This window comes from Botryllus schlosseri, chromosome 9, assembly GCF_051294905.1.
Source record: "Botryllus schlosseri isolate E-star chromosome 9, Bs_hap1, whole genome shotgun sequence".
In the NCBI taxonomy this organism is placed as follows: domain Eukaryota; kingdom Metazoa; phylum Chordata; class Ascidiacea; order Stolidobranchia; family Styelidae; genus Botryllus; species Botryllus schlosseri.
In genome coordinates this window covers 1,485,971-1,501,192 of record NC_137244.1, presented here as the reverse complement: position 1 = coordinate 1,501,192, position 15,222 = coordinate 1,485,971, and the positions used below count along the sequence as shown (strand labels likewise).

General features: G+C 43.5%; 3 protein-coding genes across 4 annotated transcripts in view; 1 reads left to right on the top strand and 2 right to left on the bottom strand.

Moving 5' to 3' along the window:
• LOC145447021 (uncharacterized) overlaps window positions 1-15,222 on the bottom strand; it is a 238,583-nt gene that overhangs the window by 77,491 nt on the left and 145,870 nt on the right. The gene's annotated exons all lie outside the window — the stretch shown is intronic.
• Window positions 1-15,222, bottom strand: part of LOC145447004 (uncharacterized) — a 99,382-nt gene that overhangs the window by 53,181 nt on the left and 30,979 nt on the right. The window lies entirely within an intron of this gene.
• LOC145447005 (uncharacterized) lies at window positions 12,664-15,103 on the top strand. The gene is made up of 2 exons (XM_080325430.1): window positions 12,664-12,843; window positions 13,297-15,103. Exon 2 carries the CDS (start codon window positions 13,329-13,331, stop codon window positions 14,736-14,738), a length of 1,410 nt encoding a protein of 469 aa, XP_080181556.1. The 5' UTR covers window positions 12,664-12,843; window positions 13,297-13,328; the 3' UTR covers window positions 14,739-15,103.

Genomic DNA, 15,222 nt, shown 5'->3' with positions numbered 1-15,222 from the left:
TGTCTTGCAGAACTTCAATAGAGCCACCACAGAAACAGCTGTATAATCAAAAGGACAGAAGCCCCATCATACATCTATCATAAAACTAAAGTTCAAATTCTTCATTGTAATAACAATCTGGGTATGGTTTCGATTCGGATTACATTAGGGTTAGGGTTTCAAGGAAAGCACCGGTTCTTTTTGTGGTTATAGAGTCACAGGGTATATATATAAGGTCACTCGTCTCGCATGGTCGGCTGTCATGTTTCATTGCGTTGCATATTCAAATGCGGGAAACCACAGACAATATCGAGTGGAATCGATGCACGATTACGAATTCTGTCACAATGTGCTTACCAATATTCGTTCTGTTTATCAAGATCGCAAACCGTCAACGAGATCGCGAACAAGAAACCTCCCCAAGCTACATCGCTCACAGATATTTCATCTGCAAAAACACACCAAGAAACGGAACTACTCCCCGCCTCCTCTAGCAGGATTGGACGTCGCCTGCGCGAACACGACAGACAAGACTCAGTGGAATACAGATCTTGCTCGGATTTATCCGTCAAGGTGACGCAGGATCGTGTCAAACCCAAACAGTGGCCGAAGATGTTTCGAAAAGGCTCCAAGCTCATGAGAGCCAAGCGCCCGAAGATACTGGGAAGTTTCCAAGTAGGCAAGTGCGAGTCGTTGTCATCGCTGGACAGCAACACCAACCCTGACGCCATAACAGGCGACCAATCGTCTTTAAGGGTGAAAAAAGCAGATGAAAATAAACAACCTCACCAGGCAGAGGGGTTCATTGACGACAAATGGATGAAACAACATAGCGCACCGAGCTCACCTCGCTACGACACGGATCACTCAAACAGCACAAGCCCAACGACACCCGGGTTAAGTTACACCTTCAAAGCTAGGACAGTTGTCGATGCGTCTTCCACTCAATCCAAGCAGATATCAGATGAGGAAAAAGCAGCATGCAGAGAAAGACAATTGACAGATCCGAGAGGAATTTGTTTGGACGATAACGACAATATTCTGGTGGTTGACTATAAAGAGAAGCGATTGACCGTGTTCACCTCCGAGGGTCATTTCGTGAGGCATCTACTAACAGAGATTGACGGGTTGAATGATCCAATTACTGTCTGTATGCTAGAACCGGGAAAGATCGCCGTCACAGATTCGTCGTCGTGCATTAAGATCTTTGAATTTTATAACGATCTCTGGTGAAATTCCTTGTTTTCGTTCTCCTAATCAAGTTCAATATAACGATTGTGGGTTTGTGTGTGTGTCGCTACGCTTTTGTTCTACCAGCGACATGTAGCCATTCCGCGACGTACGCATCTTTTTGCGCAAAGACGGGAATATCGGGATAAATTTGAGTCACTGAGTAATACGATTCTGAACAGGGTAGTAAGCATCGAGTCGATTCTGACGCCGTAACTGTATGAGAAATGTGGAAAGCTCGAATATGTACCTTTTATGCAACCACCAAGAATATAATGTCAGTTGTACATCACATTGAAGATTTACTTGGTATATTTTCCACCATGCCTATTCCATTGAACTCTGTGACAATGCGGTGAGTGTACCGCGACTTCCCAGATGTGGCATTTCAAGTAACGTTCGTAGATTCGTACTATATGTTTCGTATGGTGCAATACGACCCATTGAGGTTCTAAGGCTCACAGACGAAATTCCCATCGAAATAAGAATTTTCGTTGATAAATTATCTCTTAGCGGTAACGAAACATATCAGATCTTGAAAATTCCATTTCAAACTTGGAAAGACCCAGAGCTGAGAGCTACAAAACTTCCAATCCATCGAAAACACGAAATTTATCGACATTGCATTCTCGCTTCTTAGCGATGCATTACCCTGGTATAAATGTACAACACAAATCCAGTAGCGTATACATGTCAGATTTGCAATTGACAACACCACTGGACGTCATACACGTGAGAACAATAGAGTACCATCACGAGAAAAGCACGTAGGAATAGTGAAATCTGCGTCAATGTTCTTAGCCATAGTACTTCTTAGGCCAGTGTAGTATAATACGACCAATTTACAGGAAAACATCGATTTCATGTAATCCAGATAGGAAGCTGCTTGTAGGTGATTATTATCACTGTAGAATGAATCTCCGACCATATTTTTAGTTATTTTCGCTGTTGTAAAACACAATGTCTTTCTTGCTTCCATGTTCTCGATATAACTCGCAGCGAAATTATTTGAAGAATATAGAGGTAATGAAACTATGTGCCCATAGACATGGTCGCGCTTCTCGGCAAGCCCTACACCACTACAACCTACACTACAACCAAGAGTCACCTCAATGCAGTAGAAAAATCGAGTGTATATTCTTTCAACAGTTTGGTTTTGCGCACAGGGGTGTAGTTACTAAGTTCCGTAATCCCCACTATACATACATACATACATACATAAATATTGATCAGATTGAAAAGTGTTAGATTTCGCGCCACACAACATGTACCCGTAAAGTGGGGATACCATACGTAATCCCTTTTTCAAGAAATCGAAAATGTCCTCCGATGACGGCCAAATGTCCTTCGTTTTGGCAATTCGTCCTCCTTTATACAGATATGAGAGGCAGGCGATTGTGAAGGGACAGTTAGTTGACTACAAAAAAGGTTAACTCCAACCTGTTTTACGTCGGAAAGGGTTTTTCAAGGAGTCGATAATATTATCCGTCAGAATTTCCAAATTAGACGTGTTCTCGTCCGTTATTAAGTTTTGTAACTTGTAAAAAGTGTCCCTTTTTCGGATCTCAGAATATGGTAACACCACGTAAAGCTAATTAGATGGTAAATCGATGCTCCAGTACTGTATACTTGTCCATCTCCAAAACTTATATCTGGATTAGGTGAGACAATCAGGTGAACCCAAACAGAGTTATCAACAAGTAATCAGATTATATGCTGTTATGAGAGGAAGTTATGCACCTGCTACGTCTTATTAATATAGTTTTTTAAACTCAAATTTATTATCTGAGGGCTTAATCGTGTTTTTGTGTGTTGATAATAATATGCCTCAATTTTGAGTCGTTAGCAAGTGAGATGCATGTCTCCTCAGCGGACGGATTGGTAGAAGCAAGGTATAGCCGATAATTTACACGCCCCGCTGGAATAAAAGTATCAATAACCATCGCGGCATCGATTTTTAATGTAACTTCATTTGTGTTTAAGCCCGATAAGCAGGCCGTGTTATTTTTGGCATTTCAGGAGCAAGATGCCAAAACTGCCAAAAATAAAAATTTGAAAATGCCAAAAATAAGCAATTTTTGGCATATGCCAAAAATAACACGGCCTGCCAAATAGTGTATTTCGTTCGTGGTATTGTGTTAACAGGACCGCGTTACAAGCGAGAAGAGCGTTTGTGAAAGGCAGGTTTCTTAATTTGGGTCCAGCCCACCCATTAGGGGTGAAAGCATGGTGTCCTAAATGGTGTGGGCACATCGAGATTGAACGGCTGACTGTATTTGGTTTACGTCATACTTTCCATTTGTCCAAAGGCAATTTGACGACCAGTTTTTACCGGCTTGTCGAGCGCTAAATTTGATAAAACGGGTATCAATGAGAAGCTGCCGCAGTACTGATTATTAAAATATAAGTTATATTCTGCTCATGGAACTGGAACCCCCAAATTCAACCACGATTTTTGCATTGTGATCGAGTTGAACATTGTGACGCAACAAACTGTCTGGCTATTTCTGAGCTGCATATAATAAATGTCGAAAATATATCGGTAGACTGAAGGAGAAATTATAGTCGGGCTACTAAATAGATTGTGTTGAGAGACAACACTGCATGGAAACTCCTGGAAAAGGATCGGGAAGAAAATTCTTTCCACGATGAGATCGATGGTATTGGCGAAGTGATCTCTTTTCATAATGCATGGAAGCCGGTTCGGCTCTCCAAAGATCTTTAAGCTCTGAACACCTTTTGCGGATGACTGGCAACATTCTTTCCCTCAACGGCTACTGTTGAAGCCGATATTTCCCTGATTCGCTGGGCGAGAAATGAATTTAGGAGAAACTTAGCTGACCGGAGTTTGGAAGCACTGTTACAGTGCAAACGATTCAAGTCTATTCAACAGCTGTAACAATCAGCTATTGAGTGTGTTTGTTAGGCTTTTCTTTTTTTTTTTGCTTATTGGCACCGATTCCGGTGGATACTGCACATTTTGTGGTTTCGTTTGATATTATTAACCTATGAAATCGTTAGGTTTTTTCTTCTTCTTTTTGTTTGTTGGCACTGATTATACGTGGATGCTGCACATTTTGTGGTGTCTTTTGACAAACTAGCCCAAATAAAGCGTTGTTATGACTAATTCGAGGCTGAAACTATCTATTTAGAGGACGATGCCAAAACTGCCAAAAATAAAAATCGAAAAATGCCAAAAATAAGTTATTTTTGGCAGTTTTGGCATATGCCAAAAATAACACGGCCTGCCGATAAGTCTCATTAAAAACAATGTAGCAAGCTCTCTGCAGCAAGTTAGTAACGATCCGCCAAGTCGGCATTGCTTGATGCAGGGCTTTCAAGAAATTGGATCGACCATAAATTTTACCCAGAGTGTACGCGCAAACACAGTACAATCGCGTTCGACTGATTCCATTATTTGACTAAAGTGAGCCTGTAGCTTTCTTTAACATTGTTTTATGTAATTGGAGCTGGGGTTCCCAACCTGTGGGCCATGCCGTCCCACGCCTACTAACTACCGGTACTGTTTAAGACCATTTGTTTTTTAAATAAAATAATGTTTCTTAATTTAGTTTTAGGCGGGCCATTGATTTTTACAAATTTCCAGAGCGGGGCAACGTGTAAAATATGTTGGGAACCCCTGAATTAGAGGCTGGCTCTCGTGCATTACATAGATTCCACATGCCCTCCAAACTATCGGCCGAACATTGGCTTTCTTCATTTAATACAGTGTATCCCAAACTTTTTCTACAAAACACCCTCCTACCCTCATAACCCTGGCAAAAAGCTGGTTTGTTTCCTGCGGATATAAACTACGTTTGAATTGCGACCTTTGCAGGTTATTCAAATGCATAGGCCGCACGATACAACTAAATTGAGACTCAAAGTCAAGGCTCAGTGGATAGTATTAACCAGTAGCTACTATAATGGTGTGGAGCGTCTGACTCCTTGATCGATAGGTCGCGGACAACGTTCCCTCTAAGCCAGTGATTCCCAACCGCGGCCCTGCGGGCCGCATGCGGCCCCCAGCTAGCCTTCTTGCGGCCCCCACAAAAATTATTGAGAAATCGATTTATGAAAAAAAATTATATTTATAAAATAATCTTGCTTGGCTTGGAGTCTGGAGTTTTCAATTAGGATTGCTGGAAAGTTGTGAGTAGACTGCTAAGATTACGTCACTGCTGTTTCAATGCAATGTGCCCTAACTTTCCAGTTGAACGGGCAGTACCTATAGATATAGGTATTGACAGGACCGTAACTGCCGCATCCCAAGCCCCCCAATTGGGGGGAGCGAGCTCGAAGGGGGCCTAAAATTATTTAGTGAATTAGCATAAATTATAGAGTATTTTATGAAATTTTATGCAACTTTTTCAAAGATTTTTCGCGCCGCGCGCGATTTCGAGTTTCCAAGTACCTTAATTATACTCTTCGACAAAGATAAAATACGCAAAGATTTATAGAAGTAGGCATATCTGCGTTGGCCATTACCGCGCCACGACGCACGAAGACATATAAAGTTTTAGGCCATGTAACATGCGACTCCAAGAAGCGTGCCACGACGATCGGCACCGAGAAAACCTTGGCCGAAAAGGACTGTCCTTACGCCGACCGAAAACTTCGTTATGTATATTCAAAATACATATAGGTATAATTGACCATAGGCGCCTAAATGCTGGCGCCGAATGTTCCTGTCTTGGCAATCTGAACGTCACGAGACAAATAGGCTACCATCCCGCAGGGAAAAATTATATGCCAGTGAAGAACTACCAATTTGAAATTGTGTGCATCTTTTAGTTTAGTATGTTTTGGTGATTCTATATTTCTTGATATAGCAGACTGGAGGTCACGAAATAACAAATAACATCATGTAACGAAGTCGTACCAACGGGTTCGCCCGTCCGAATATGTTTAATTATTATTTACGGGCCCTACAGTTTCCTAGACACCTCACTCAGCTCTACCGGTAAATCTGATTACGTGAGCAGAGAGGACAAGTAATTGATAGCAATATATATGCAATTGCCAATCTTATTGACCTATTTTATTTTGAATTATCGAAAATGTTCGCCTCCATGCTGGCTCACTAAACGGGGATCCTGATTTCGTGGCAGAAGCGAACAACGGGACGGGGGGTCGGTTTATCACTCTATGGGAGCTCAAGACCTAAGTGTTTTGGGGGACCTGACGAAGTGCTGTTTCGTTCCTGCATACAGGTATACGCCCGAAGATGTTTAATTATTATTGAGTGGTCCTACCTTTTCAAACACAACTCACTTGGCTCAACCGGTCAATCTGATTACGTGAGCAGAGAGAGGATAAAAATTGATACCAATATATATGCAATTCCCGATTATATTGACCGATTCAATCATGAATTTTATAAATTTTTCGCGCTTCACGCGATTAGTCGAGAGAAGCTGCCTAAAACGGACACCCGATTTAGATGATAAATAGCGGTGAATAGCCATCTAGCCTGAGGAGGTCTGGGGGCTTCGAAGTTCTGTTTATCACCCTATGGGTGGCCCAAGACAAACCTTTTTTTGGGGGGGGGGCTGACGAAGCGCTGTTACGGCCCTTGGTATTGATAACTAATTTACGGATAGATGTGCAACAAGTGACTCACGATTGAATACGCCGAGATGCGTACTGCTTAGCCGGCAAAAAGCAGCATAATTTCTAGTCCTATAGCTCGCGACCCAAGCGTCCGTATAATTTGATATGTCGGTGTTTACAGAAAGCAAGTGTCGCACTGATTCCAAAAATACGAGTTGAAATCTCGCCAGGGCAATAAAACTACTCCGAAATAGCCAGCAAAGGTTGATTGTTCTGAACAACGGGAGCGCGGCAACACAATGGCCAATGACGTCAAGCGAATGATCGGAACAATGCCAATTTTCATATTTTGGTGACTATTTTGGGTTCCTTTCATTGCCTTGGTATTCGTGCGGCCCCGTCCGTACTCTGAAATTCTAAATTTGGCCCTGCCACCGAAAAAGGTTGGGAACCACTGCTCTAAGCCATTGGCGGGCAACATACGGCCTACGGGCCAGATATGACCGCGACGGGATTTTGAGCGGCCCGCAGAGTGTTGCTACCCTGGAAGTGAAATTCTAATCTGAAAGTATTGACAGATTTCATGCGTCACAAAATGAATATAAGTTTGCCAACCTGAGAAAGATGGTCAGGAATAAACTACTTGTGCTGTTTGGGTCTACATACGTTTGCGAACGATACGGTTTATTCCTTGTATAGGTGGATAAATCGTGGCAGTGGTACCAAAGTATCTTATGTCCATTTTAAACATTTTCAGAAAATAGACTTTAATTAAAGTTTTCATCTTCTTTTAGCCATAAATTGGGCCTGATTTACTTTGAATTAACGAGACATACGCTGCCATGGTCATGGTCATGATAATGCCGACAAATTGAAAACTTTTCGAACACTTGAATTTTTTAGTTTTAACAGGGATTTTTAGAACTTCTACAACTTCTATAAATCTGTGAGTTTTAAAATGGACCTTCAAACTTTGAAAACTGGACATAAGCTACTTTGATACCACTGCGACGAAATACGCGATTAATATATCGATTCTGTGATCCGGCCCGCCCAGTATACTTCATTTTCCCATATCAGGCCGCCGACCGGAGAAGTTGCGTGTCACTGCTGCGTGCGCAATTGCGCAGTGCTGACACGATCTTTGTGCACAAACTATCTGAAGTGATGACCTTTTTTTTCAGTCGTCACGCAGTATTGTCCAAGGGATCGTGAAGTGAGTTGGTGAGTGCGCGCAGACTCGTCAAAAAGTAGAGAGGGCATTGGTCGTGGATTCAATACTCGGCCGGGCCAGACCACAGACATGATTAGGCACACTGGTATCCCTCCATGGTTTCCCCGCTTGGCGCTCGGCATCACCAGGATAGCATGTAGTACAAGACTTAGAAAGCCGTACAAGACTATATCTGTACCTTCCTTGTGCTGCGGCATAAGCACATCATGCACTCATGGTATGCATAACTGCATATGCACAGATCGTGGGTATGTATATATGCCGCAAAAACATGAGGGACAAAAATATATAACTTCTTATATGTCCTATGCTCACACTTAAAATTCAGGACAGACAATATCAAGGAATAAAATCGTGTAAGGCAATTTCCCTGCGAATGTCGTCGTGCTTTATTGCGTCAAGCACTTAAAAACCCTCTATTCTCGTTGTACAGGAATTTAAATGTGTGTTCGGTTCAGTTTACTAATGACGCACAGTAATCCTCACTTTCTAACAACTCTGTCCGTAGAATAATTGGTTAAAAAACCATTATCTCATCGCAATGAACAGATACGAAGAACGCTGGTGGCGATTTCAGATTGGATGCGCCTTGTACGATGGCGGCCGTGAACAGATATTCATATATACATTTTCTTTTTACTGTACCTATTAAGCTATTAGGTAACGGATTCTCAACATTGATTTCTATGGTTCATCACGCCTCAGTCTACTCTCAACGCCAACGCCTAATTTGTAGCTAGCGTCCCCTACAATGTCGATTGTTAGCGCGTGCGCACGGCATTACGTTGTTTCGTGTGTATTTCTATTTAATTACTGATCGGTGTAATCGTCATTATCACTCGCGTTTTTCTTTCCCTATATATTCAATTGGTAGAACTGTTTTGTTGGTTACTTTGTGTAAGGACGGTTGGAAGATTTGCGGTCAAGCATTGTTATAAATCCTACGTTTACTCTGCCCTTGCCTACTTTGTGTCATTATATATTCAATCACTGTAGTAAAGGGCTGTGTTTGATTTATACCGGCGTTACCGACCGTCAAGATTAGACAGGCTTCTGCGCCTATAGTCGCCACACGATCATTTCGCGTGCCGCGCAGAAACAATTTATAGCAGCTGCAATTTACAACGCTTGCTTCGATTACAAAAGCAAGTCAAAGTAATCCAATCCGTATTATTCAACGGAGATTTGGTTTGTTTCATCGTCAGAGTGCGTTCGATTGCACCAATTCAGCAATCACCATTACCTACCCTGATCTTTGAAGACTAACGATTAGTATCGGAATGCCGCTGCAACACTCTCCGACCGACGAGAAAGTTCGATTAGCTCCTTCGTTCAAGACTGTCACCAAGATGACTGTGGAAGAGATGCGTATCGAACTTGCTGCTCTCGAACTGCCAACCACTGGGAACAAGGCCGCGCTATCAGAAAGACTGAAGAAAGCTCGCGAGTGTAAGTCCGACAATTTGGAGACATCTAGACCGCAACCGCCAGATTCACCGTTGCTAGATCAATGCGGGACTTCGCCCGATCCATTTTCTACACAGACCGATAAGCCCAGCGACCTTATGATGATGTTTACACTAATGAAGCAACAGCAAGAGGCCGCGGAGAAAGGTTCCTCATTCAGCAAGAAGCAGCCGAGAAGAGATTCTTCCTTCAGCTGGAAACAATGCGCCAAGAAGCGGACAAAGCCAGCTCTAACGGGGACTCCGATTTGCCCAGTGTCATCGGTAAGCGATTTAAGCGAATGAATAAAGATCTTCTCGAACTATTGCAGGCACTCGAACTCAAGTACACGACTTCAACCTCTATCGAAGAAATTGAGGTGTTCGTGAAATCGGTCGAGACGCCCATGACGGATTTGAAATCCTACGTAGATGGCAAAATTGATCTATTGGAAGATAGCGACTTGAAAACTGAGATTATTGACGGTTTGAAAGATGCTACTCGGGTCTATTTGACTAACATTCCTCTAGCCAGGTCAAAGCTATCGAAATTGAAGGCGATTGACGAAGCTGACAAGACAGCTGGAAGTCTACCTAACGGTGTGAATCCGCCCTCGTTTTATGGCGACATACTTTCCTTCCCGTCATTCTGGGAAGCGTTCGAACCACTTGTTCATAACAACCCATCGGTCAGTAAATTTTACAAAATGACTTATTTGAAGGCTGCTATGAAGGGTTCGGCGTCTGGAGTTCTAAACGGCTTTCCGTCTAATGCGACTAATTATGAGCCGGCGATTGCTGCGGTACTGAAACGATTCGGCAGAACGCAAGCAATCGTTCGCAGTCACATTAAAGATCTGCTTGATGGGAACCGGGTAGATTTCGAACTCGACAAAGTGCGAGGTATGCTAGACCGGGCTACTGCTAAGAGGTCAATACTGACTCAGAATAATATCACCTGGGATCAAATGTTCACTCAGATATTGGAATCGCAGCTACCTCAGAAATTACTCGAGCGTTGGATGCGTAAAATCAGCCCATTGATAGAGTCGAACGAGATAGCTTCGTCCGATCTAATGTTTGAGTTCATTGCAACAGAATTGGCGACTATGGACACTCTGAAGAGGTCTAGCTCGAAGCAGCCGGAGAAGCAACCAAAGACAAAGCAACAGACCTCGAACACCGATAAGTATTGTTCCGCTCAGTCTTTGGTAACTCAATCTATGTCGACTCTCTGCGCATATTGCAGCAAGTCTCATCCGTTACTGGATTGTAGAGACTTTCTGAAATTAACTCCTGATCAACGGATGTCTGACTTATTGAAAAATCCAGGGAAGGTGTGTTTCAGGTGTCTCGCACCGAATGGTGAGTCTGGACATCCTAAGCAGTTCTATCAGTGCAAAGCCCGTTGTGATGTTGAAGATTGCGGAAAGGCCCATCACCGACTGCTGCACGTCTCAGAATCGTCGCAGGCGAAAACAATGGTATCCACTGCTAGGCGATCCGCAGCGCCCGACTCCGAGATTGATACCTTACTTCCCACCGCACTGGCTCAAATTTCGAACGACGGTAAGACTGGGCGTGTTCGCATAGCTTTCGATTCGTTGTCGGAGAAGTCCTTTATCACCCGGAACGTCGCTGATTACTTGCAGCTACCGGCTAGTCGTAGCCAACAAATGAATATAAGTGGATTTGGCGGTAGTTCAACCTCGAGTTCAATGGATCTAGTTTCATTCAATCTGGAACCATTACATTCAGAACCGAGTGGCTGTATTGAAGTTCACGCGTTCGTTCAAGACGGTGTTATTTGCACGCCCTTAGATAACATCACTTTACGTTGCGATCAGGTGAAACACCTTGACGGATTGCCGCTGGCTGACCCTCTCCCAAGGAACGACGGTACGGTAGATATACTATTAGGGGGACGGTACTATTTCTCATTGATGCAAGGATCAGTTATTAGTCCTGAAACCCCCGAATCTGGACCATTTGCAATTGAAACCATTTTCGGTTGGGTATTGGCTGGACCATGTATTGGTTATTCCTCACTTGATCGTTCTTCTAATTGTTTGCTTACCAGAAGCTCGTCAAAAGTCCAGCGCTGTGATTTGGATCCTTGGCAACTGCTGGACAACAAACTCGAACGATTTTGGAAGCAAGACTGCATTGGGCTTACAGATAAGGATTTGGTTCATACTTCCGACGAGGTTGACGCGATTGCACAATTCAATGATTCAGTGTCGTTCGATGGGGATAAGTATTGCGTGTCGTTACCATTTAAACGCGATGCAATAGAGTTGCAGCCCAATTTCGCGCCGGCATATTCTCGTTTGCTAACAACAGAAAAGGTTCTAAGGAAAGACCCTGATAAATTGACTAAATACGATCAGGCGATCATGGACTACGTGGACAATGGTTTTGCTCGAAAATTGTCGCAAGCGGAATTGAATAAAATTAGTACGATTCCTCATTACTACGTCCCGCATCATCCGGTTTTTCGTGAAGCGAGTTGTTCCACGAAATTGCGAATTGTTTTCGACGCAAGCGCTAAAAATGGCTGTGGGTATTCGCTAAATGATTGCGTTTTGAAGGGCCCAAATTTGTTACCCGACATAGGAGCTGTGCTACTACGATTTCGCACTCATAAAATTGCTTTGAGTGGTGACATTCGGAAAATGTTTTGCCAGACTGCTATTAATCCGGATCATCAGCGTTTCCAATTATACCTTTGGCGAAATTGCGAATCGCGTAGAGCGCCAGACGTCTACGTCATGGAGAGAGTAATGTTCGGAGTCTCGTCAAGCCCTTTCCTCGCTATTCAAACAATCCACCATCATTCTAATACTGCGCCGATTATTGATAAATTTGGTCGCGACTTGGGCGATGAAATCGTTCGCAATATGTACGTCGATGACATTCATGTAGGTGGAAATAGCGTTGAAGAGGTTATCTGCAAACAACAGAAGTTGGTTGAGTTTTTCAATGACGGTGGATGGTCCTTGGTCAAATTTGCGTCCAATAATCGAGAAGTCATGGATTGCATTCCCGAGGAAGCTCGGTTACCGAATTGCGTTCTCGATCTTGATGATGCCAACAATGGTGAGGTCTCGTCTCTCGGTTTGAAATGGCACACGACGCAAGATGTCATGTATTGTAATGTAAAACCCAAACTGCTTGAGCAGGGTAAAATCGTCATAAAAAACGATCTATTTTGAGTAAGCTCAGTCAACTCTACGACGTGTTTGGATTTTTTTCAGCATTCGTTATCACAGCAAAGATTTTGATGCAAGAATTGTGGAAACGAAAACTCGATTGGAACGATCCGGTTGACGACACACTCGCCAAGAAGTATCGACAATGGACCGACGAGCTGTCGCTTCTAGAGTCCATCAAAATTCCACGGTACCTTTTTTGTCGAATACGTTCTCCAAATTCCATGCAGCTTCATGGTTTTGCTGATGCCTCCGAAAGTGCTTATGGGGCTGTAGTCTACATTATGGATTGCCAAGCCAAGTTCCCATTGGAAAACGTTTGTGAGGAACAGAGTTCAGGAAATTCATGATCTCGTATCCCCACACGCTTGGAGACATTGTCCAGGCATCGAAAATCCAGCAGACTACCATAGCCGCGGCATGGCGCTTCAGGAATTGAAGAGTTGTTCAACCTATTGGCACGGACCGGGTTGGCTGAGGTGTGAAGAGTCGGACTGGCCTGTCAAATCGCACCTAGACCAACCGAATCCGCAAGTCGACACAGAAACCGCAACTCCTCGCGTGTTAGTGAACATCACACAGCCACTAATTCCTTTTTATGTGGATCGCTACGGTAACTATTCCAAAATTGTTCGTATTACAGCGAGAATCTTGCGTTGGCGTCATCGTGATTACATGAAAATGGACCCAGAGTGCACCAATCGATTCGTTGGACCAAATGAGTTCAGGATGGCGGAATACTTCCTTTTACGTCAGCTTCAACGCTCAAGATTTAGCAGCGAATTCGAAAATCTCGACCAAGGTAAGAACGTGTCGAATAAATCAACAATTAAAGACATGGATCCGAGAATAGACCGCGAAAATGAGCTGATCGTTGCCGGTGATCGGTTGAGTTTGTGTGATTTGCCAGTGTTTACGAGTTCGCCGATTATACTTCCCGCCAAGGAGCCGTTGGTGGATAAACTCATTCTACATGTCCACGAAAGCAACTCTCATTCTCCTCAGGACACAACCATCGCTATTCTTCGTGAGCGTTTCCTTATTATTCATATCAGGAGCGAGGTAAGAAGGGTATTGCGAAATTGCATCGTCTGTCGACATTGGAACACGAAACCACTCCAACAGAAAATGGGCATTGTTCCAAAAGAACGCATTTGCGTTTCTCCGGCATTTTCTGAGGTCGGGTTGGATTTCACGGGGCCAATTTATATTAAAGTAGGTGACGACGCAATGCAAAAAGCGTATATTTGTTTGTTCACTTGCCCCCGCAGTAGAATGATTCATTTGGAATTGACCAACGATATGTCCACGGAGGAATTCATCGGTGCTCTGCAACGAATGATAAACAGGCGTGGCTGGTGTCGAGAAATTATATGCGACAACCAACTGACTTTCAAAAAGGCTGAACGTTTAATTCAGATTTCGACACGTGCGTCCTTCAAAAAGCGGTCAGACAATGAAGCTCTGCAAAAATTCCTTACCGACAACGGGATAACGTGGAAATACATTACCGAACGCGCTCCACACCGCGGTGCCTTCTACGAGAGGATGAACAGATCCATTAAAGAACCTCTCAGAAAGATTCTGGGTAAGGCAAAATTGAACTTCACTGAACTCTACACGATTTTGACAGATATCGAGTGTGCGATGAACCAGCGGCCGTTGACGTATCTCGGTTCCGATCCGGGGAATCCGCAAGCAATCACTCCGGCTCATTTAGCAATTGGTCGACCACTGCGGCATTTACCTAATTTTCCGGCCAAATCCAGTGTCAACGTCTCGAAGCGATTTCGCTATCTTCAAACGCTGTTGCGTCATTTCTGGTCGAGATGGTCGAAGGAATATCTCCCGACGTTGATCAGAAGAAAGAAGTGGGTTTTCGAACATTCTGTTCCAAACGTCGGAGACGTTTGTTTAATTGCGGACGACGGATACGCGCGCTCGAATTGGAAGGTCGGCAGAATCGTGACGGCATTTAAAAGCAAAAGATGGTCTCGTGAGGACGTTCAAATTGAAAACGGCCCGCGGATTTCTTACGAGACCCATTCAAAAACTCCACTTACTGGAGAGAGACTATTCGGTTGACTGTGACCAGTCAAAGGGGGGTGGATGTTAGCGCGTGCGTACGGCATTACGTTGTTTCGTGTGTATTTCTATTTAATTACTGATCGGTGTAATCGTCATTATCACTCGCGTTTTTCTTTCCCTATATATTCAATTGGTAGAACTGTTTTGTTGGTTACTTTGTAAGGACGGTTGGAAGATTTGCGGTCAAGCATTGTTATAAATCCTACGTTTACTCTGCCCTTGCCTACTTTGTGTCATTATATATTCAATCACTGTAGTAAAAGGCTGTGTTTGATTTATACCGGCGTTACCGACCGTCAAGATTAGACAGGCTTCTGCGCCTATAGTCGCCACACGATCATTTCGCGTGCCGCGCAGAAACATCGATAACGCCACCAGGGGCGCTGGCGTTCACTATGTTAACCACTGGTTTAATAGGTAAATACGATCCACGAAGCATGCTTATAGTACAAGACGCGAACCAGTACAAACCAATTATAAA

What these genes read in the sequence shown, in the direction of transcription:
- LOC145447005 (XM_080325430.1), top strand. Translation starts at nt 13,329, where the DNA reads ATGAAAATGGACCCAGAGTGCACCAATCGATTCGTTGGACCAAATGAG.